This window comes from Phoca vitulina, unplaced genomic scaffold, assembly GCF_004348235.1.
Source record: "Phoca vitulina isolate PV1807 unplaced genomic scaffold, GSC_HSeal_1.0 scaffold84, whole genome shotgun sequence".
NCBI lineage: Eukaryota > Metazoa > Chordata > Mammalia > Carnivora > Phocidae > Phoca > Phoca vitulina.
The window spans coordinates 4,256,823-4,280,362 of NW_022589787.1; the positions used below are offsets into that span (position 1 = coordinate 4,256,823).

A 23,540-nucleotide genomic window follows, 5' to 3' on the forward strand; every position below is an offset into this window, starting at 1 on the left:
ATCATGTTATGTTAATCACCATACATTACATCTTTAGTTTTTGATGTAGTGTTCCATGATTCATTGTGTATAACACCCAGTGCTCCATTGAATACATGCCCTCTTTAATACCCATCACCAGGCTAACCCATCCCCCCACCCCCGTCCCCTCTAGAACCCTCAGTTTGTTTCTCAGAGTCCATAGTCTCACACTTTTGTATAATTGATGGAAATAGCATGTACCACCTTCTAAACTGAAGATTATTATTCTAGGCTGTTAAATATGTAAAATACTATTTAAAAAGCACTTATGACCTTCTTACAAGTCAAATTTCTGCCCTTGTAAGAAAATTAAAGATTTTCTTTATTTGAGAGAGAGAGCACAAGCGGAGGGAGGGGCAGAGGGAGAGGGAGAAGCAGACTCCCTCCTGAGCAGAGAGCCCAATGCAGGGCTAGATCCCAGGACCCTGAGATCATGACCTGAGCCAAAGGCAGACGCTTAACTGACTGAGCCACCTAGGCGCCCCCTGCACTTATAATTGATGACTTAAAAACTCCAGAGAAAAACATAAATGGATAAAATGCAATTTTACACAATGTAAACTACTAAAAAATTAAGAGACTAACAAATTCTAAACCTTTTGTCAAGATACAGTTTATTTTTTTTTTAAGACATAAAATGTTTCCTTACAAATTGTCTTCCTTTTCCAAGGAAGAATATGTATTTGGAGAGTATACAATTTGAATGCTGATTATTTTAACATGGAAAGTGATTACATGAAAAAACTCTAGAAGGCCTCAGGAAAGTGACAGTTAAATAGCACAAGCCATTTGGGTAGAATACTGCATTGTGTCTTTTCTTGCAGAGCATAGCAAGATGTGTTTGGAAATATACATATTTTCCTGTAGTGGAATCTTTAGTAAGTTATTTGTATTTCCCATGAGTTTCCAGCATTCACCTGAATGAGTATGGATGCCAAAATTCTCCATTCCAGAGCACCCCCACGATAAGCACCTTTTCTTGTCCCAAGAGTGGTCTTGGGGTAGTTTTCTACTGATGTTGGTGATGGGTCAAGTTTCCTTTAGTCTTCAAATGATGTATAACTATTAATTCCATCCCATCACGACATGAGCAACAAGGAGGTAACACATGCCAACTGTGCAGGAGACGACCATCATTGGGAAGCCCAATCTGAAACACAAAGAAAAGTGGATTGTGGTGTCTGGTATCTGGCAAGTACTATGAGATCTAGACTCATTATTACATTTGTCATTGCATCATTATATTTTTCATGACTTAGGAGCTTTCCGTATCTGCAAAGTCAATCACTTCTTATTTCTAGAAACTGAAGAGTTGGTTTTAGCCTAGATAATACAGATGCATGCCTTTATTAGATATCCCCCAATGTGTGACATTTTGAGATGTGCTTAAAATTTCTGCAAATTTTTAATTGACATTTTATAGCCTCAATTTGTTCATCTATAACATTGAAGTGTTGGTCTTGATAATGACACTTAAAACTGCCAATGTTATGTAACTGGACCATTATTTAAATCACTGCATCATCTTCCAATTGTCCTTCTGAGAAATCTGGTTTCCCAGAAAGGTCATATTTCCATAGACCCCTGAAGTTCCTAATGTTTAAAACTGAAGAGAGTTTCAGAAGTAGGATTGGGAAATAATATCTTGTCTTAGGAAGGGAAGAGGAAAGAACAGGAATTTCTTCTGTATTCAGTGAGATGAAATATATGAGTGAAAGTATGCACAAATACAAAAGAAGTCATGAGAAAATGAAAGTTTCCCTCACTATATGCCTTCCATAATGTACTTGTATTCCCACAAATCCCTATCCTGGCTAATAAATCCCAATTGATTCCCACTTTGCATTTGGAATTCATGCTTTGAAGACATTGCTTAGTGCTGAATTGTCACTGAGGGAAGTTACTGCAAAGATTAAAGGTTTTGTCCTGAAAAGACTTAAAAATTCACTGGCAAGAGCCTAGTGTGTGATAATAAGAATTATGACATTCTTCCTTTCCCTGGTCATGGGCATGGGGAGTGGCTACTCAGAAAGAGCCACAGCAAGGCTCTCTCCACAAAGCTGTAATTTAAACACAGAAACTGCATCCACAAGTGAAATAGTTCCTTAAATTCTAAACCAGAATTGGACATTTCAAGAAGGTGTTAGCTTCTATTCTGACCACATTTCTTTTATAAAACAGAAAAGCAAAACAACAGATTTCAGCAAAACTATCTAAATTTCTTGAGATTAGTAAACTTTGTTTTTTTAAGACAGCTGAACATGTTTGCAATAGGTCAACCCTGATTATTGAATTCTCGAAAAGTACACCCTAGGAACAGTGTCTGGTCAACTCCAGGCATCACAGATATCATCACAAGCTTTCATAGAAATGCAAACCCTTCCTTACACTGATTGTGTGAAATTGCATCAGTGTTGAGTAAGATGCTGAATACTTCAACCTGGGTGCTGGGACAGCTGGCTATGTTTCAGAAGCAAATCTGCCTTGCAAGGAATGGATCCCACAAAAAGAAGACATTACACTTGGGGAGTCCAAGGCCAGAGGAAGTTCCTTGTTGATGGTTCTGCTGTGCTTCCAACTAAGAGTTACTGGCATCTCAGAGATGGCACCAATCCCAAGAAGGAGTATCATCTAGGGATTGGTGCAAGCATTCTGACACCATCAGAAAAATGATTGTTCACTTAGTGTCTAGACACAGTGGAAATCCTCACACAGATGACCGCATCAACTGCTCACATCACCTTTCAAGACTGGTATCATTGCACCACTGTACAGATGGGATTTGAAAAAGGAAGCAGACTTATCCAGGTCACTTGGCTAATCTGCTCTGGTGTAGACAATTCAAACCCCCTCAGTCTAACTGAAGTCCGTGCTCTTAATCACTATACATTCTGCTTCCCTGTAGGTATAAGTAAACCACACAATGACAATATACCACTCAAAGACAAGTGACTTACTGAACATCTGCTGTATGTTAAGGGTCTCATAGATGTAAGACATTGACATTTCCCAAACACAATAAGGTAGGTCATACATATTATCCCTATTTTATAGAAGAAGAAACTGAAGCTTAAATATATTAAGGAATTTTACAAAGTATGCCACCACTAATATGCAGACGATACTTTGGCATATTTTTCTGCCTTCAAAACCCGCATGCATTCCCACCACAACACATTAGTTAAGGGCCCTGCTCTTGTCCAGGTGCAGAGCTTGGGACAGCTCCATGACTCAATTTCTTCATTTTTGAAATGGGGGTAATAATAGTACCTATTTACTAAAGTTATTATGAAGATTATATGAGTTCATACCTATAAATGCCTTAGACCAGTGTCTGGTCACATAATGAGCCACCAGGAGAGACTGACAAGAGACCCCTTTGTGCCCATTTAACATGACAACGAGTCTCAGACAAGGTATCTTGGACTACAAAGGAGACATTTTAGTATTTGCTGAGCTTCAGGAGAATGGATCAACCTAAGCCTATCCTAATATCACCTACAATGCTCTAATTAAGGAACCCCACAGGTTACAAATTCTAGCCTAACCAGTGGGAAGAGAGAGATGGAGATAGAGACAAAAGCATAAACAGAGAGAAACAGACAGAGATAGAGACAGACAGGTGAGAGACACAGAAAGAGAGAGAGAAGGGGAAAAAGGAAAGGGAGAAGGGAGGGAGGTAAAGAATAAGGAAGGGAGAGATAGGGAGAAAGAGAGAGAAGGGAATTTACATCAGAAACCAGCTCTATTATTTTAGATTCCAGCTCCACCATTTGTTAGTTATGACATGCCAAAAAAAAAGAAAGAAAGAAAGAAAGAAAAATACAAAGATATTTGCATGTACCATAAGATCTCTGAACCCATAAACATGCATAGAGTAAGGATTCTATGAATGAAAAATGTGGTTTTCCAGTCCAAAGACTTTTTATAGATCAAGAAACAATAAACTACAGCCCCGAGGCTAATACTGGCCCACTGCCTGTTTCTGTAAATAGAGTTTTATTGGAACACATTCTCTCCCATTCATTTACTTATCATCAATGGCTGCTTTACCATCTGGGGTGGCTGAGTCTGCCACAGCACAGTACAGTTGAGTAGTTGCAACAGAGACCATGTGGTCCACAAAGCCTTAAAGACTTACCATCTGACCCTTTAAAAAATGTTTGCCACCCCCTATTATAGAAAAAGACACTCAGTCCTGGGAAGGTGAAGAAACTTGTCATCTTCATGTCAGCTCCTACTCAAAATACAAGGTAGTCCCAGACCACCAACCAATAGAAAAGTACTGTGAGCCACCATGTAATTTCAAATTTCAAGTACCACATATTCAAAAAAAGTAAAAGGAAACAAATGAAATTAAATTTAATATTTTATTTATTCCAACATACCCAAATTATTATAACATATGATCAACATAACATTTCTAATGGAACATTTTACATTCATTTTTTATGCTTAATCTTCAAAATCCAGTGTAGATTTTCTATTCATAGAACACCTTACTTTGACTTGCCACATTTCAAGGTTCAAATGTGTCTAAGCAACTGGGGGCTGTGTGGTCCAATGCAGCTCTAGGAGGTCGCAATTTCTGGCTGAAAACATTTATGAAAAGGCAGGTTTATGACCTTGAGTTGAAGCAGGGGATGCTGGCTCTGGATGGAACTTTCAGAGAGGATATGCTGAAGCGAGGCCTTTGCAGAAAAACCAGGTTGAGACAGGCTGGCAGGGGCTCTGCAACCCTCTACGCACATCTCCCCTAGGGGAGCAAGCTCATCAGGGTGGCCTTTTCCTTATACATTTTGGAAGTCACACATACACACAAAGAATCCTATAATGTTAGGGTCAAGACAAATGATGAAGCTGTTTATTGGCAATCTGATGGCGGCACTGGCAACACTGGCTACACACCTGAGTATCTGATGGGTAAAGACAAGGATGAGGCAGCTTTTTTATAGAAACTGCTAGAGCTGGCATGTTCCTTCTTGGGGTGAGCCCCTGCTGCTTTTTCCTGTGGGAGTGCGGTTAGCTTGATTGGTGTTTCAATGCTTCACTCACTGCCCAGGCAGGAGTCTGACGGAAGGAGATTTATTTGAAGAGAGGGCAGTAATGACTTCCTGTCACTGCCAGCAGTTCTCTGAATATACACATTTATGCTCCACATTTACTAAGAGCAGTTCCATTTCCCAGAAGATCCATTTGTCTTGCTCCCCAAGCCTCTCAGAAAAGCAGTACCTTCACCAAAAGGCTTAGGAAAAGCATATTTACTCAAAATCCAGCATTGCATTATGCTTTCATTTCCCTCTGGGATTATTTTCAATCTATTCTGGCTCCAAATATCACATTCTGTTACAAAAGACAAAAACACTTGAATGTCAAAGCACAAATCAAGATGCAAAATGTCAGATGGATGCCCAGACAAATGCTGCATTCAGGTTTAGGTTAAAAACATAACTGTGATGACACACAGTACTCCAAGGAACTGAAGCTTCCAGATTGCTGGGAAACAAGCTGCCCCAGAACCATGCCATTTCCGAAGGAGGTCAGGCATTGCACTGAGAGCAGAGTTCCACACACTGAAGACAGACCTGGTTTTCAAAAGGAAATGTTTGCTAACGAAGTCTCCTACTTGAGTTTTAGACTGAAACCATTCTTCCTATTTATTTTTCCTTTCCAAAAGGCTTTATAACACACCATGACTATAGGTCTTAATCAAAAGCCATTTCATTGTTGCCTTCCTACAAAGGTAATGCATGTTTCTCAGGAGAACAACTTCTGCATCTACAGAACTGTGGGAGCTTATCACAAGGGTGTACAGCTTGCCCCACTTTCTGTAGACCATGGATACCTTGAGAGCCATACTCTTCAGCCCCTTACCTGTCCTCAGGTCATTCAAAGCCCCAGGACAGGAATTGCTTTCTCATTCTCAGCCATCATTTGAAATTTGAACAGCTTCACACCTCATGTCCTGGATCTCTCCAGGTGACAATTAGCTAATCCTCTTCAGGAAGAAAGGCTGAATGAAGTTCCTGCATCTTGGAAATAAAGCCCCATCATTATATTTCCCACAGAGAGAGGAGTTCCTGGTAGGGTAGGATGTAGTGACCCAGAGGGAGAGCTACAGAAAAGAGAAGGCATATCTAAGTTAGGAGGGGTACTCGTGGTATCTTCAGAGCGTTCCCCATCACATTGTGTTGGTGACCAGCTGCAAGCAGCAGAGTTCACATGGCTAAAGACTAGAAAGGATGACAGAGGAACAGCATAGAAATCATGGTAAGGAGCAAAGCATCAAAGTGAAGAGGCAAAGCTTAGGGAAAAAAAGGGTTGTGATGATGAAATTACTGAAATTGTAATAATTTACTTTTTCCCCATCAGAATAGACTCAAGTTTGGGTGGTTTCTTTTTCATGTGTTCAACCTTATGACATGTATGTACCATCTTTATAGCAAGCAAAAGAGAAAGAATTTGAGAAAATTATGTCTCGCTCTTTCTTCTTCTGAAAAAAGGCATTTTCATTGCATACTTTGTGCCCACCTCTGCCAGCTCTCTCTGTCTTGACCAGCACCAGTGCTCTTGAGTCAGCTGTAGAGCTGGGACTCTTATCTTTCCCTCAATGATACCTGCAGCTAGCCAGCCTCTCCCTTCCATGCTGAGGAAGCCCCTTTACCCACTGAGGGTCTCTACTGAACAGAAATGGAAAGTCAGACAGCCCTGCAAACACTTGGCATCACGTGAAGACACCCTATAAATGTTCTGTTCAATTCCTTTGCTAAAACTTCCTGACTCCTCCCATATTCCCATATTTGGAATATGACCTTCCTTCTTTTTTTTATTTTTTATTTTTTTTAAAGATTTTATTTATTTATTTATTTGACAGAGAGAGAGATAGCGAGAGCAGGAACACAAGCAGGGGGAGTGGGAGAGGGAGAAGCAGGCCTCCCACTGAGCAGGGAGCCCGATGCGGTGCTCAATCCCAGGGCCCTGGGATCATGACCTGAGCCGAGGGCAGACACTTAACGACTGAGCCACCCAGGCACCCCTACTTTTTTTTTTTTTTAATTCCAGTGTAGTTGACATACAGTGTTATATTAGGTTCAGTTGTATAATATTGTGATTCAACAATTCTATACATTACTCAGTGCTCATCATGGTAAGTGTACTCTTAATCCCCATCACCTATTTCACCCATCCCCCCATACCCACCTCCCCTCTGGTAACCATCAGTTTGTTCTCTATAGTTAAGAGTCTGTTTTTTGGTCTGTCTCTCTCTTTTTTTTTCCTTTGCTCATTTGTTTTGTTTCTCAAATTCCACATGAGTGAAATCATATGGTATTTGTCTTTCTCTGCTTGACATATATCACTTAGCATTATACTCTCTGGCTCTACCCATGTTGTTACAAAAAAGAAGATTTCATTCTTTTTTATGGCTGAAAAATATTCCATTGTATGTATATACCTCATCTTCTTTATCCATTCAAGAAAAAAAATCAGAAAATGGGAATTTAACAGGCAAAAAAGAGGAGACTGGACATGAGAAATTTCAAAGAGAGCATCCATATGGATCCATTACTTAAAATAACCTTGATGATTTATATTTTTCCAGAAAAATATTAATTTTATAAAAATTCTTATTAGCAAATTTATATAATATCCTAATATAATTTTAATCTTTATCTCTGTAGTTTTTTTAATCTTATTTTATTATGTTATGTTAATCACCATACATTACACCATTAATTTTTGATATAGTGTTCAATGATTCATTGTTTGCATGTAACACCCAGTGCTCCATTCAATACATAACCTCTTTAATATGCATCACCAGGCTAACTCCTACCCCCACACCTGTCCCCTCTAGAACCCTCAGTTTGTTTCTCAGAGTTCATAGTCTCTCATGGTTCGTCTCCCCCTCTGATTCCCCCCCCTTCATTTTTCCCTTCCTACTATCTTCTTCTTCTTTTTTTTTTTTTACATATAATGTATTATTTGTTTCAGAGGTACAGGTCTGTGATCCAACAGTCTTACACAATTCACAGCGCTCACCATAGCACATACCTTCCCCAATGTCTATCACCCAGCCAACCCATCCCTCCCACCCCCCACAACTCCAGCAACCCTCAGTTTGTTTCCTGAGATTAAGATTCCTCATATCAGTGAGATTGTATGATACATGTCTTCTCTGATTGACTTATTTCGCTCAGCATAATACCCTCCAGTTCCATCCACATCATTGCAAATGGCAAAATTTCGGAGTTTTTTGATGGCTGCATAATATTCCATTGTATATATATATCACATCTTCTTTATCCATTCAATTGTTGACGGACAGTTTGGCTCTTTCCATAGTTTGGCTATTGTGGACATTGCTACTATAAACATTGGGGTGCACGAACCCCTTCAGATCACTACATTTGTATCTTTGGGGTAAATACCCAGTAGTGCAATTTCTGGGTCGTATGGTAGCTCTATTTTCAACTTTTTGAGGAACCTCCATACTGTTTTCCAGAGTGGCTACACCAGCTTGCATTCCCACCAACAGTGTAGGAGGGTTCCCCTTTCTGTGCATCCTCGCGGACATCTGTCGTTTCCTGATTTGTTAATTTTGTCCATCCTGACTGGTGTGAGGTAGTAGGTTTTGATTTGGATTTCCCTGATGCCAAGCAATGTTGAGCAATTTTTCATGTGTCTATTGGCCATTTGGATGTCTTCTTTGGAAAAAATGTTCATGTCTTCTTCCCATTTCTTGATTGGATTATTTGTTCTTTGGGTGTTAAGTTTGATAAATTCTTTATAGATTTTGGATACTAGCCCTTTATCTGATATGTCATTTGCAAATATCTTCTCCCATTCTGTCCGTTGTCTTTTGGTTTTGTTGACTGTTTCCTCTGCTGTGCAAAAGCTTTTTATCTTGATGAAGTCCCAATAGTTCATTTTTGCCCTTGCTTCCCTTGCCTTTGGCGATGTTTCTAGGAAGAAGTTGCTGTGGCTGAGGTTGAAGAGGTTGCTGCCTGTGTTCTCCTCTAGGATTTTGATGGATTCCTGTCTCACATTTAGGTCTTTCAACCATTTGGAGTCTATTTTTGTGTGTGGTGTAAGGAAATGGTCCAGTTTCATTCTTCTGCATGTGGCTGTCCAATTTTCCCAACACCATTTGTGGAAGAGACTGTCTTTTTTCCACCGGACATTCTTTCCTGCTTTAGCGAAGATTAGTTGGCCATAGAGTTGAGGGCCCATTTGTCGATTCTGTTCCATTGATCTATGTGTCTGTTTTTGTGCCAGTACCATACTGTCTTGATGATGACAGCTTTGTAATAGAGGTTGAAGTCCATTGTGATGCCACCAGCTTTGCTTTTCTTTTTCAACATTCCTCTGGCTATTCAGGGACTTTTCTGGTTCCATACAAATTTACATACAGAGTAACTATTGAAAGATATGAATTAAGTGCCATTGTATTGCCTGTAGGGTTACTGTTACTTATATTGTCTGTGTTCCTTTCTGGTCTATGTTACTTTTAGGCTCTCTCTTTACTTAGAGGACCCCTTTCAATATTTCTTATAGGGCTGGTTTCATGTTTGCAAATTCCTTTAGTTTTTGTCCTGGAAGCTTTTTATCTCTCCTTCTATTTTAATGACAGCCTAGCTGGATATAGTATTCTTGGCTGCATATAAATTTTTCTCTTTTAGTGCTCTGAATATATCATGCTAGTCCTTTCTGGCCTGCCAGGTCTCTGTAGATAGGTCTGCCGTCAGTCTAATGTTTCTATCACTGTAGGTTACAGACCTCTTGTCCCAAGCTTCTTTCAGGATTTTCTCTTTGTCTCTGAGACTTGTAAGTTTTACTATTAAATGTCAGGGTGTTGACCTATTTTTATTGATTTTGAGGGGGCTTCTCTGTGCCTCTTGGATTTTGATGCCTGTTTCCTTCTCCAAATTAGGGAAGTTCTTTGCTATAATTTACTCCCATATACCTTCTGCCCCTTTCTCTCTTTCTTCTTCTGGGATCCCAATTATTCTAATATTGTTTCGTCTTATGGTATCACTTATCTCTCAAATTCTGCTCTCATGATCCAATAGTTTTTTCTCTCTCTTTTTCTCAGCTTCTTTATTTTCCATCATTTGGTATTCTATATCACTAATTCTCTCTTCTGCCTCATTTATCCTAGCAGTTAGAGGCTCCATTTTTGATTGCACCTCATTAATAGCCTTTTTGATTTTGACTTGTTTTGATTTTAGTTATTTTATTTCTCCAGAAAGGGTTTCTCTAGTATCTTCCATGCTTTTTTCAAGCCCAGCTAGTATCTTTATAATTGTCATTCTGAACTCTAGTTCTGACATCTTACTAATGTCCGTATTGATTAGGTCCCTGGCAGTCTGTACTGCCTCTTGTTCTTTTTTTTGAGGTGATTTTTTCCATCTTGTCATTTTGTCTAGAGGAGAATAGATGAATGAGAGAGCAAAATGCTAACTGGGTAACAACAACCCCAGAAAAATATACACTAAACAAATCAGAAGAGACCTGAAACTGGCAGAAAAGAAAGGGAAAGAAAGAAAAAAGAAAAAAAAGAAAAGAAAAAGAAAAACATAAAAAAACAAAAGAATATGATCAAATATGATCAAGCTGTGTATAGATCAATGCCACACACTAGATTTTGGGTGTATTTTGGTCTGTTAGAAGAAAGTGCATCCCAAAATTTTAAAGAAAGAAGAACTTATATATGTATAAAAATAAGGGTAAATATACAATGAAATATACAATGAAGAATACATGGAATATGACCATGAAGATGAAGATTATAAAAGATTTTATAAAAGGAATTGATAAGATAAGAAGTTGGTTGAAAAAAGAAAGAAGTGGATTTGGAAAAAAAAGGTAGAGAATGTGATCAGGCAGGAGACCAGAACAAAGCCATACACTAGAGATTTAGGGTATATTTTGGTCTGTTGGAAGAAACTGTATCCCAAAATTTTAAAGAGAGAACAACTTATATATATACCAAAAATAAGGTTAACTACTATGAAGGGGCAGAATATGACTCTAAAACTGAAAAATAAGATTTTTTAAAAAAAGGAATTGATAAGATGTTGGTTGAAAAAGGGAAAAAGAAAAATTCAAAAACAATAGAAAAAGAAAAAAAAGAAAATTAAAAAAATTAACTTTGAAAGACTAAAGAATCAGGGGGAAAAAAGCCATGAATTCTGTGTGCTGTATTCCCCTAATGCTGGAGTTCTGCCGTTCTTATTGATCAGTAAACTTGGTCTTGGCTGGCTGTTCTTGCTGATCTTCTGGGGGAGGGGCCTGTTGCCCTGGTTCTCAAATGTCTTTGCCTGAGGTGGAATTGCCCCGCCCTTGCCCCGGGCTGGGCTAAGTAATCTGCTAGGGTTTGCTCTGGGGACCTTTTGTTCCCTGCAAGCTTTCTGTACAGCTTTGGAGGACAAGAGTGAAAATGGCAGCCTCCCAATCCCTGCCCCGGAGGAGCCGAGAACTTGGTGCCCCACTCCTCAGGGCGCCCCCAGAGAAAAGCAGTCAATCACTCCTGTCTTCCCAGTCTGCCGCACTCCGTGCTCACATGACCTACGACTGAGCGTTTCTATCTCTGGCACATGCCCCCTTTTGGAGTCTACAAACCCAACAGATTCCTGCAGTGCGCCCCCGTGCTGCTCCTCCTGGGGGAGGAAGGGGAGTCTCCCTGGATCTGCCGCTTGTTGGGTCCCTGCTTGAAAAGTAGTGGCCCGACTCTGCTGCAGACCACGGTTTATGGCAACCCAGAGCTGAGAGCCCGCTCCTTGGCTCTATCTTTGCAGCTGGCTTCCCCACTCCGATACCTGGGAGCTCTGCTGCACTCAGGCACCCCTGATCTCTCTGTGACCCCGAGGGTCCTGAGACCACACTGTCCCAGTGAGTGTTCCACACCTCCCCCCCACTCCCGCCCCACTCAGCTTCTCGAGTGACGTCCCTCAGTGGAGCAGACTTTTAAAAGTTCTGATTTTATGCTCTGCTGCTCTTATCACTTGCTGGTAGCCAGCTGATGGAGGCTCCCTCCCTCTGTGGTCTATCTTCCCAAATATCACCTCAGATTCACTTCTCCTCACATCCTACCTTCCAGAAAGTGGTTGCTTTTCTGTTCAGAGAGTTGCTGCTATTCTTTTCTTCGATCTCCTGTTGAGTTCATAACTGTTCAGAATGGTTTGATCCCTATCTAGCTGAATTCCTGGGACCAGACAAAATTTAGGTCTCCTACTCCTCCACCATCTTGATCCTCCCACCTATCTCTGTTGTTTTATTCCTTTTTTTAATACCTAATTTTTGCCTTCATTCTCTTTCTTCATTGATGCCAAAACTTTATCTATAATATCAAAAATGTTTATTTAAAAAATCACTTCTTGACTTATCAAATCTACTATTTATATTCTTCTTGTGTGTGTGTTGTGGGTTTTTTTGTTTGTTTGGTTTTTATTTAAATTCCAGTTAGTTAACATACAGTGTAATATTAGTTTCAGGTGTAGAATTTAGTGATTCAACACTTACATATAACACCTGGTGCTCATCCACAAGTGCACTCCTAAACCCCACCACCTATTTCACCCATCCCCCCACCCACCGTCCCTCCAGTGACCATCAATTTGTTCTCTATAGTTAAGAGTCTGTTTCTTGATTTGCTTCTCTCTTTTTTTCTCCCATGATCATTTGTTTTGTTTCTTAAACAATCAATCAATCAGCTGCCAGTAAGTCATAGCGTTGGGGGCCACGCAAAGCCTGGTGGTATGAATTGAATTTGCTGCATACCTTCAACAAGTAGCCAACCTCCCTGAGGTTAATCTTCCTATAAAATATTTTCTGCAAAGAAACTTAAAATATAGTACATAAAGAATGATTTAGCTCTAGTACTTTATAAATGCTCTTGAAAGAGTGAATACTAATTGTCATAGTTTTTGTTACTACTACCACAAATTCTATTAATACAATTACTATTACTTCTGTTATTATTAATTATTATTATTATTACTTCTTTTGATTTATCTTTTATAAAGTGGATCACCTTTTTCCTCTTATTTTTAATTTACCATGCAATGCAAATTGTTCATGGTAGTCAGAAAGTGTGGCTTGTAAATATCCAGTTATTAAATCATGGAGATTGTCTTCACAGCTTAATATACAATGGATTTTTGTAGCTGTTTTGTGTACTCTTGAAAAGAAGGCATATTCTCCATAGAAAAGAGAATCATATATCTAATATTTCAATTCTCAGAAATGGATAGTGTCACATGAAAGTCTTCCACTACCAATGAAGTTTATATTAATTTCTCCTTTCATTTCTGACTGAACTTACTTTGATGCTATTATTTTTGGCAGTTAAAAAGTATTATATTGACTCTGTCCTATTGAATTTTAAAAAAAGACTTCTATATTTTACATTACACATGTTTCTACCTTTATTATCTTTTCAACAGACTTACTTTATTTACAGTTTTATTTTTAACCTTTCTATATTACCCTGATCTCTGTTTTTAAAGCAGAATCCAGCTAGAATTTGATTTTATTCTATTTATGATTCTCCACCTTTTTAAAAAGATTTATTTATTTATTTGAGAGAGGGGGAGGTGCATAGGAAGGAGAGAAAATCTTAAGCAGACTCCTTGCTGAGCACAGAGCCCAACATAGGGCTTGATCTCATGACCCTGAGATCAAGACTTGAGCCAAAACAAAGAGTCGGATTCTTAACCAACTGAGCCACCTAGGTGCCCTGATTCTTCACTTTTAATGCTATATTTGGCTCTCCTTATGTAATCTTGGTTTATGTTTCATGTTTTTAAATTTTTGTTTCCTTTTTTGTTGTTGTTTATTATACTTTTGGCTATATAAATTTTGTTGACTTGCCTTTATCAATACAGTGATTTAAAAATTAAATTCTACTAATAGATTCCACTAATAGTTACTTCTAAGTATTTAATAATAAAATGATAAATCCATATACCTCAAATACAAAAGACAAATAAACCAGTATCCTTTGACACTCTTATGAAAGACAAATAAAACAAGAAGTTTTAATTTCTATCCACAACACCTCAACACATTCCGTGGTCTTCATTAATTCAATATGAGATTGTAGACTCAAGTTACATTTCTTAAATTCTTACTATTTACAATATATATTTTCTGTTTAGGATAATTTTGGTTATTGATTCAGTTTGATTTAATAGTCTATTTATAAACATTATCTTATTTCTCTAAGTATGCATTGAATTGATTTTACTATTTATGATTAATCATTTTCTCACCACAAATTGCATAGCCTAAATGCTTCATTCTGGAATACATATTTCAATAATCACTTACAGGAAATTATAGCAGTGTTGTTGTTCCTGAATTGTGACTCACCTGTACACTGATGATGATGAAGAATAGGAGGACATTCTAATAATTACAACAACAGCAGATGACATCCATGAGTGATAACATATCAGACAACCAGATTTATATGCATTAGCTCAGCTAATCCTCACAAAATACTATGATAGGTAGTAGTATTCTCTACTTTTAAAGATAACAAGACTAAGGCCCAGAGAGGTTAAGTAACTACCCAAGATCACACAACTAGTTAGGAACAGAGACAGAAAGATTTCTGTAACTTTAGCAGATAGATGGAACTTGATCAGACTTGAAATTAGAACCCTGGGATCATAGCCATTTCCTATCCAAACTTTGTTATTGGGCACTTAATAATATTCAGGAGTTTGGGGTCCTCTTAGTTTTGTTTTCTATTTTTGTGCATAAGGTTCTTGGATTCTTATAGAAATATTATCTTTATCTTTGTTATTAAAAATACTGACAGTCTGTGTCATAGCATGAATATCATTCAGTTAATTTTATCTGTGCTATAGCATATTTTGGTGTACATTCCAAAATCAGTGTTTCTGTGTTTTTTTTTAAATATTCAGGTATATTTCATTCAATTATGTTTTGATTATTGCTGCTGTTTCCTTCCTTTTTTTTTTTTTTTGAAACTTTAAGGTCAGTTTATTAAGTTCAATGACGAAAGCTATCAGAAGAATATTCTCCTGAAAATTATTTTTTCTTAGAAAAAAAGAAAGAAAAATCAACACGTCAGCACAGCCACAGATGCTGTGGCAGTCACACCTCTCTGCAGATGGGGATAGTCCACTAGTCAGTCAAATCACTCTCTGGGTCAGCAAGATTATAGTCGGGATCATCCTCATCATCCTCTAGCTCCAAGTCATCCATTTCTTGGAACAGAGATTCATCTACCTCCACATTGTTTCCAGTATCTTCCAAAAACTGGATATCAGATGTGTCAAGATTATGATCTGTTTCAAAGAGCTGTTTCCCACTTAATTTATTTTTTCCTGCTTGTTCTTCTTCTTTCATTCATTTCTTTTTAATTTCCAAGAGTTCTGCATCAAACTTGGCCTTCCAACTTAAGAAATTCTCAATTGTAACAGGAGTGCCATGAAATAATTGCTTTTCAGCTTCCTCTGCCTCTTTTTCTTTTTGTTTCTTTTCTTCTTCTCTTCTAGTTTTTATTTGATCTACTATTTCATTTAGTTTTTCTTGCACAGCTGTCACTAAAGTAAAGATCATCACCATACCAAGGTTTTCTTCTGCCTGTAATGCTAATAGTTTTAAGATGTCTGAGACATCATTATCTTCTAGATTTTCCTGGGAGAATATTTCATAAAGAGGAGCTTCATCTGGGTATTTTTCACTGTATGTAAACTTGAGGGTAGTCTGGACAGTTTCATCATTTTCTCCAGCCTCAGATGTCACAGTAATGGTGAAACTGGGTGAATTTTCTGATAATACTGTGAAGGAGTCGGGGTAAATGGACTCCAGAGCCTCCAGCTCGTTGCGCTGCTCCTCGCCGTAATCTGTCATCGTGGCCCTCGCTGCTGCCCATGGACCGCCCAGCCACCCAGGCGGCGCGCTGCAGCTGGGACCGCGGCCGCGCCAGGGGAGCGGGCTCCTTCCTTTTTAATCACTTTATTTACAAAAAGTCCCCCAAGAGCTTGTTTTCAATGAACATTGTAGATTGTGATTTGCTATTCATATACATTGCAAAATGATCACCACAATAAGTCTGGCTACCATCTGTCAGTGTACAAAGTTGTAACAATATGATTGCCTATATTCCCAATGCTATACATTACATTCCTATGTCTTAATTTATTTTATAAGTAGGAGATTGTACATCTTAATTCACTTGACCTATTTTATTCATTCCCCCATCCCTCTGCTCTGGCAACCATCAGTTTGTTTTCTGTATCCATGAGTCTATTTCTGTTTTGGTTTTTTTATTCCTCATATAAGTGAAATAATATAGTTTTTGTCTTTGTCTGACTTATTTCATTTAGCATAATGACCTCTAGGTCCATCCATGTTGTTGCAAATGGCAAGATTTCATTCTTTTTTATGGCTCAGTTATATATATATACATATACATATGTATATATATATATATATATATATATATATATATAATATATTATGTGTTATATATATAGTATATATATAATATTTATATCTCACATCTTCTTTATCCATTCGTCTATCAATAGACATTTAGGCTGCTTCCATATATTGGATATTGTAAATAAGCTGTGATGAACGTAGGGGTGCATAGGTCTTTTTGAATTAATGTTTTCATTGTGTTCAGATAAATACCTAGAAGTGGAATTGCTAGATCATATGGTAGTTCTATTTATAATTTTTTGAGGAACCCTCATACTTTTCCACAGTGGCTGCAACAAATTACATTCCCGCCAACTGTACACAGTGGTTCCCATTTCTCCACATCCTCACCAACACTTACTGTTTCTTGTCTTTTTGATACCATTCTGACAGGTGTGAAGTGATATCTCACCTTGGTTTTGATTTGCATTTCCCTGATGATGAGTGACTCCATTTGTCTGTTGGCCATCTGTATGTCTTCACTGGAAAATGTCTATTCAGGTCCTCAGTCCATTTTTTTAATCAGATTTTTTTTATATTAAGTTGTATGAATTCTTTACATATTTTGAATGTTAAGCCCTTATTGGATACATCATTTGTGAATATCTTCTCCTATTCACTAGGTTGACTTTTCATTTTGTTGATGGTTCCTTCACTGTGCAAAAGTCTTTTGGTTTGATGTAGTCCCATTTTTTTATTTTTGTTTTTGTTATCCTTGGTTGAGGAGACAGATTCAAAAAAATATTGCTGAGATTGATGTCAGATGTCAAAGATCTTTGTCTATGTTTTCTTCTAGAAGTCTTAAGGCTTCAGGTCTTACATTTGAGTCTTTAATCCATTTTGAATTTATTTCAGTAAATGGTGTAAAAAGGGGTCCAGTTTCATTCTTTTGCATGTAGTGGCCCAGTTTTCCCAGCACCATTTATTGAAGAGACTGTCTTTCCCCTATTGTATATCCTTGCCTCCTTTGCTTTAGATTAATTGACCATATAAGTGTGGTTTTATTCCTGGGCTCTCCACTTTGTTCCATTGATCTATGTGTCTGTTTTTGTGCCAGTACAATACCACTTGATTACTATAGTTTTGTAATATATTTTGAAATCCAGGAATATGATACCTCCAGCATTGTTCTTCTTTCTCAAAATTGCTTTATATATTTGGGGTCTTTTGTGGTTCCATTCAAATTTTAGTGTTATTTTTTCTAATACTGTGAAAAATACCATTGGTATTTTGATAAAGATTACACTGAATTTGTAGATTGCTTTGGGTAGGATGGACATTTTAATATTAGTTCTTCTACTCTATGACCACAGTATATCTTTCCATTTATCTGTGTCATATTCAATTTTTTTCATCAATGTCTTATACTTTTCAAAGTACAGGTCTTTTACCTACTTGGTTAATTTTATTCCAAGGTATTTTATTTCTTTGATGCAATTATTAATGGGGTTGTTCTCTTAATTTCTGATAGCTTATTTTTAGTATATAGAAATACAACAAATTTCTGTGTATTGATTTTGTATCCTACAAATTTATTGGTTTACTTACTAGTTCTAATAGTTCTTTGGTGGAAAGTTCAGGGTTTTCTATATATAACATCATATTATCTGCAAATAGTGATAGTTTTACTTCCTCGTTTTATTTTCTTTTTCTAATTGTTATGGCAAGGACTTTCAATACTATGTTGACTAAAGATTCCAAAGAGTGGACATCCTTGTCTTGTTCCTGATCTTAGAGGGAAAGTTTCAAGTTTTTCACTATTCAGTATGTTAGTTGTGGGTTTATCATATATGGCCTTTATTATCTGAGGTACATTCACTCTATCTCCACTTGGTTGACAGTTCTTATTATAAATGGATGTTGACTTTGGTCAAATGTTTTTCTGCATCTATTGAGATGATCATATGATTTTTATCTTTCATTTTCTTTATCCTTCATTTTGTTAATATGGTATATCATGTCAATTTGTGGATACTGAGCAATCTTTGCATCCCTGGAATAAATTCCACTTGATCATTGCGAATGATTCTTTTAATGTTGAATTTGGTTTCCTAATATTTTGTTGAGGATTTTTACAACACAGTTCATCAGGGATATTGGCCAGAAATTTCAATTTTTGGTAGTATCTTTGCCTGATTTAGGTATTAGGGTAATGCTTATATCATAGAATGAGTTTGGAAGAGTTCTTTCCTCTTTAATTTTTTTGAAATAGTTGGAGAAGAATCAGTATTAACTCTTCTTTAAATGTTTGGTAGGATTCACCTGTGAAGCAACCTTGGAACATTTTCCAGGATATAACACATGTTGGGCCACAGAACAAGTCTCTTTTAGTCTCTTTTAGTGGGGAGTGTTTGTTCCCATAAGTAGATATGGGAACCCCCTTTCTGGAGGGCATTTGTCTATTTACATTTAAAATAATTATTGAGGGTGGCTCAGAGAGTTCCTGTACTTTTGTTGAGAGATTTTTTTATTGATTCAATTTCATTACTAGTAATCTGTTCAGATATTCTATTTCTTTGTGATTCAGTCTTGGAAAGTTATGTTTCTAGAAATTTATCTATATCTTCTAGGTTGTCCAATTTGTTGATGTACAATTTTTCATAGTAGTCTGCTATAACCCTTTGTATTTATGTGGTATCAGTTGTAACTTCTCTTTCATTTCTAATTTTACTTATTTGGGTCCTTTCTCTTTTTTTTTGATGAGTCTTGCTAGAGATTTATCATTTGTTTATCTTTTCAAAGAACAAGCTCTTAGTTTCAATTATATTTTCTAGTGTTTTTGTTTTTGAGTCTCTATTTCATTTATTTCTGCTCTGGTCTTTATTATTTTCTTCCTTCTACTAATTTAGGGCTTTATTCATTCTTTCTTTAGTTCCTATAGATGTAAAGTTAGATTATTTATTTGGTGTTTTTCTTATGTCTTGTGGTAGGCTTCTATCATTATAAATTTCCCTCGTAGAACTGTTTTTACTGCATCCCATAGACTGGAATGTTGTGTTTTCATTTTCATTTGTCTCCAGGAATTATTTGAATTCCTCTTTGATTTTTTCATTGACCCATTCATTGTTAGTAGCATGTTGCATAGTACACATGAGCTTGTGTTTTTTCCACTTTTCTTTTAACAATTGACTTCTAGTTTCATAGAAAAGGTGCTTAATACGATTTCACTCTTCTTAAAGTTATTGAGACTTGTTCTGTGGCCCAACATGTGATATATCCTGGAAAATGTTCCAAGTGCACTTGCAAAGAATGTGTATTCTGCTATTTGGGGATGGAATGTTCTATATATGTGTTAACTCCATCTGACACTGCTTCCTTACTGATTTTCTGCCTGGAGGATCCATCCATTGATATAAAGGGAGTACTAAAGTCCCCTATTATTGTACTCCTATCAAATTCTCATTTTATGTCTATTAATATTTGCTTTATACACTTAGTTGTTCCTATGTTGGGTGCATAATTATTTATAAGTGTTACATCTTCTAGTTGGATTGAACCATTTATCATTATGTAATGCCCTTCTCTGTCTCTTGTACAGCCTTTGTTTTAAAGTCTATTTTGTCTGATATAAGTATTGCTACCTCAGCTTTCTTTTCATTTCTATTTGCATGGAATATCTTTTTTCTATCCCTTCATTTTCAGACTGTGTTTGTCTTATTTCTGAAGTGAGTCTTTTGTAGGTGGCATATATATGGGTCTTTTTTATTTTTTAATTCATTCAGACACCCTATGTATTGTGATTGGAGAATTGTCTATTTACATTTAAAATAATTATTGAGGGTGGCTCAGAGATGGTGAAATATTAGGGGGACACTGAAAGTGCCTCATCCTGGGAATACAACTAGATCAACCTTCAATGATTTTGAACAACTAGGAAAAGGATCGGAGTAGAACAGAAACCATCTGCACATTTGGAGTGAGTGAATTTGGCAGAAGCAAGGTTTGGAGCCCTGAACTGGGGGATTAGGGGGGCTACAGGGCCAGGAAGGGGAAGAAACCCAGAAGCCCAGTTCACAGAGCAAGGTCAGGAAGAGGGAGAAAGTTGGAAAGATTGCAGCAGATTGTGACCCCTCAATAAGCTGTGGCGAGTGGATCCTTGGGTTGCTCAGGGAAGGATTGCTCCCCTTTCTGGAGGGCATTTGAGGAGCATATTTGTCCTCTTCAGAGACAAAGAGACAGCCGGGGAGCCATTGAGAGGAGCCCGCAGCAGGCTCAGAGGGGCACAGAGAGTGGAGAAAAAACTCTTAACATTTTGGTGTGAGCCACAATAGGCTTGAACCTCTCTGTGTGCATCTTCATAGCCACTTTTCTGGGACTGGCTGCACACAGTGCAAAGGCTGGAGTGGATCACAGATAACCTGGCCCCAGGTCTTTGCTCTGAGCCACAGTATCCTGGAACCTCTGTGCATACACCTTTACAGCTGCTTTTTGGGGACTGGCTGGGCACAATACAAAGACTGGAGTGGATCGCTAATAACATGGCCACCATTTTTCCTGTCTGCCGCAGTGCAGTCTAGCCTCTGTAATGGCTTTTCTGGGACAAAGGGGAGTAGGGGACTGAATCAAATGCAGATGGCTGATGGCCTGGCTCCAGCTTTTCACTGAGCATTACAATAAATTCTAGCCTCAGCACGTGCACTGTGTGAAGGCTTTTCAGGGACAAAACAATGCTGGGCATGCCCTGAGCCTCCCACCTGGGGAGAGGAATGGGTGCATACATTACCAGGCCCTTTAAAACTTGGAGTTTTGAATCCCAGCCACTGGCCAGAGATAAAATACAGGAGATCTGTGGATCTGGGCATGCTGGTTAGGCCAGGGAATTAACAAGAGCCTGGACCATAGGAGACTGCTTGTTTTTCTGGGAGGGCCTCCTGAGCAGTAGCTGCCAAGGACAAGGGGATGAGGTGATGCCATAGTCTACCTCCTCAACCACCACCCCCTCCTCCTGCCCACCAGCACAGTCAGACTACAGAGAGAAACACAGTGCCTCTAGTGGAAGCTGGAATCCCTTACACTAAACCCCACCCCCTGACCTGGTAGGAGCATCTTTCTAAGAGTAAGTCAGTTTGTGACCCAGCACAGCAGGCCTCTCACTCAGAATACAAACACAAACCCCAGCATATACCAAGTCTACTGATTAAAGAAAAAAAAAAAGCTTCCACCTTAATGTCACAAACAAATCAAAGCATATCTACTTATGGGAACAAACACTCCCCACTAAAAGCAAGGTGGAACTCTGTAGAGGGAGGGGCAGTGGGAAAGAGCAGCCAATGTTGTTGTTCTTGATATTATTATTGCTGTTTTTGCTAGGATTTTTTTCCTTTTTTTTTTTCTTTCTTTATTTTTCTTTCTCTTTCTTTCCTCCTTTGTTTTCTGGAAAAAATGACTAGGAGGAGAAGTTCACAAAAAAAGAAAGAGCCAGAGGCAATACTCTCTGCCTTAGATTTAATCGATATGGATATAAGTAAGATGTCCAAGCTAGAATTCAGAATAACAATTATAAACATACTAGCTGGGCTTGAAAAAAGCATAAAAGGCACCAGAGAATCCCTTAGTGCAGAAATAAAAGAAATAAAATCTAGTCAGGCTAAAACTAAAAATGCTATTACTGAGATGCAGTCTAAAATGGAGGCACTAACTGCTAGGGTAAATGAGGCAGAAGAGAGAGTCTGATATAAAAGACAAAATGATGGAAAGTAAGGAAGCTGAGAAAAATAGAGAAAAACAACTACTGGATCATAAGGGGAGGATTTGATATCAGTGATACCATAAAGTGAAACAATATTAGAATAATTGGTGTCCCAGAATATGGGGGGGGGGGCAGAAGATTCATTTGAACAAATTATAGCTGATAACTTAAGGAAATAAACATTCAAGCCCAGGAGGCACAGAGAACCCTCCTCAAAATCAATAAAAATAGATCAACACCCCAACATATATTAGTGAAGTTTGCAAATTTCAGAGATAAAAGGAAATCCTAAAAGCAGCTGAGACAAGATGTCCTTAGCCTACAAGGTTAGAAACATTAGACTGGCAGCAGACCCATCCACAAAGACCTGACAGGCCAAAAAGGACTAGTATGATACATTCAGTGTGCTAAATGAAAAAAAAAAATGCAGCCAAGAATAGTTTATCCAGCAAAGCTATCATTCAGAATGGAAGGAGAAATAAAGAGCTTCCAGGACAAATAGAAAGTAAAAGAATTTGTGATCACTAAACCACCATACGACAAATAATAAAAGGAATTCTTTAAACAGAAAACCCAGAAGTAACATAGATCAGAAAAGAACACAGACAATCTACAGAAACAGTGACTTTACAGGTAATGGCACTAAATTCAATATCTTTCAATAGTTACTCTGAATGTAAAGGGGCTAAATGCTCCAATCAAAAGACAAAGAGAATGGCTAAAATTAACAAGTCAGGAAATGACAGATGTTGGCGAGGATGCAGAGAAAGGGGAACCCTCCTACACTGTTGGTGGGAATGCAAGCTGGTGCCACCACTCTGGAAAACAGTATGGAGGTTCCTCAAAAAGTTGAAAATAGAGCTGCCCTATGACCCAGCAATTGCACTACTGGGTATTTACCCCAAAGATACAAATGTAGGGATCTGAAGGGGTACGTGCAACCTGATGTTTATAGCAGCAATGTCCACAATAGCCAAACTGTGGAAAGAGCCAAGATGTCCAACGACAGATGAATGGATAAAGAAGAGATGGTATATATATAAAATGGAATATTACGCAGCCATCAAAAGGAATGAGATCTTGCCATTAGCAATGACGTGGATGGAACTGGAGGGTGTCATGCTGAGCGAAATAAGTCAGTCAGAGAAAGACATGTATCATATGACCTCACTGATATGAGGAATTCTTAATCTCAGGAAACAAACGGAGGGTTGCTGGAGTCGTGGGGGGTGGGAGGGATGGGGTGTCCGGGTGATAGACATTGGGGAGGGTATGTGCTATGGTGAGTGCTGTGAATTGTGTAATACTGTTGAATCACAGACCTGTACCTCTGAAACAAATAAGACAATATATGTTAAAAAAAAAAAAA

The 23,540-nt window shown here is 38.0% G+C and overlaps 1 protein-coding gene and 1 pseudogene across 2 annotated transcripts in view; both read right to left on the bottom strand.

Annotated features, from left to right (window-relative positions):
* Positions 1-615: 615 nt before the first annotated feature.
* The window catches only part of OCA2 (OCA2 melanosomal transmembrane protein), a 287,151-nt gene continuing 264,226 nt past the window's right edge, over positions 616-23,540 (bottom strand). The window contains exon 9 of the mRNA XM_032395393.1: positions 616-1,171. Coding sequence (XP_032251284.1) covers positions 1,087-1,171 — 85 coding nt within the window. The 3' untranslated portion in view covers positions 616-1,086. The remainder of the gene's footprint in view (positions 1,172-23,540) is intronic.
* LOC116626193 lies at positions 15,084-15,989 on the bottom strand (annotated as a pseudogene). Its single transcript, XR_004298199.1, has one exon. The product of XR_004298199.1 is annotated as an RWD domain-containing protein 1-like (transcript).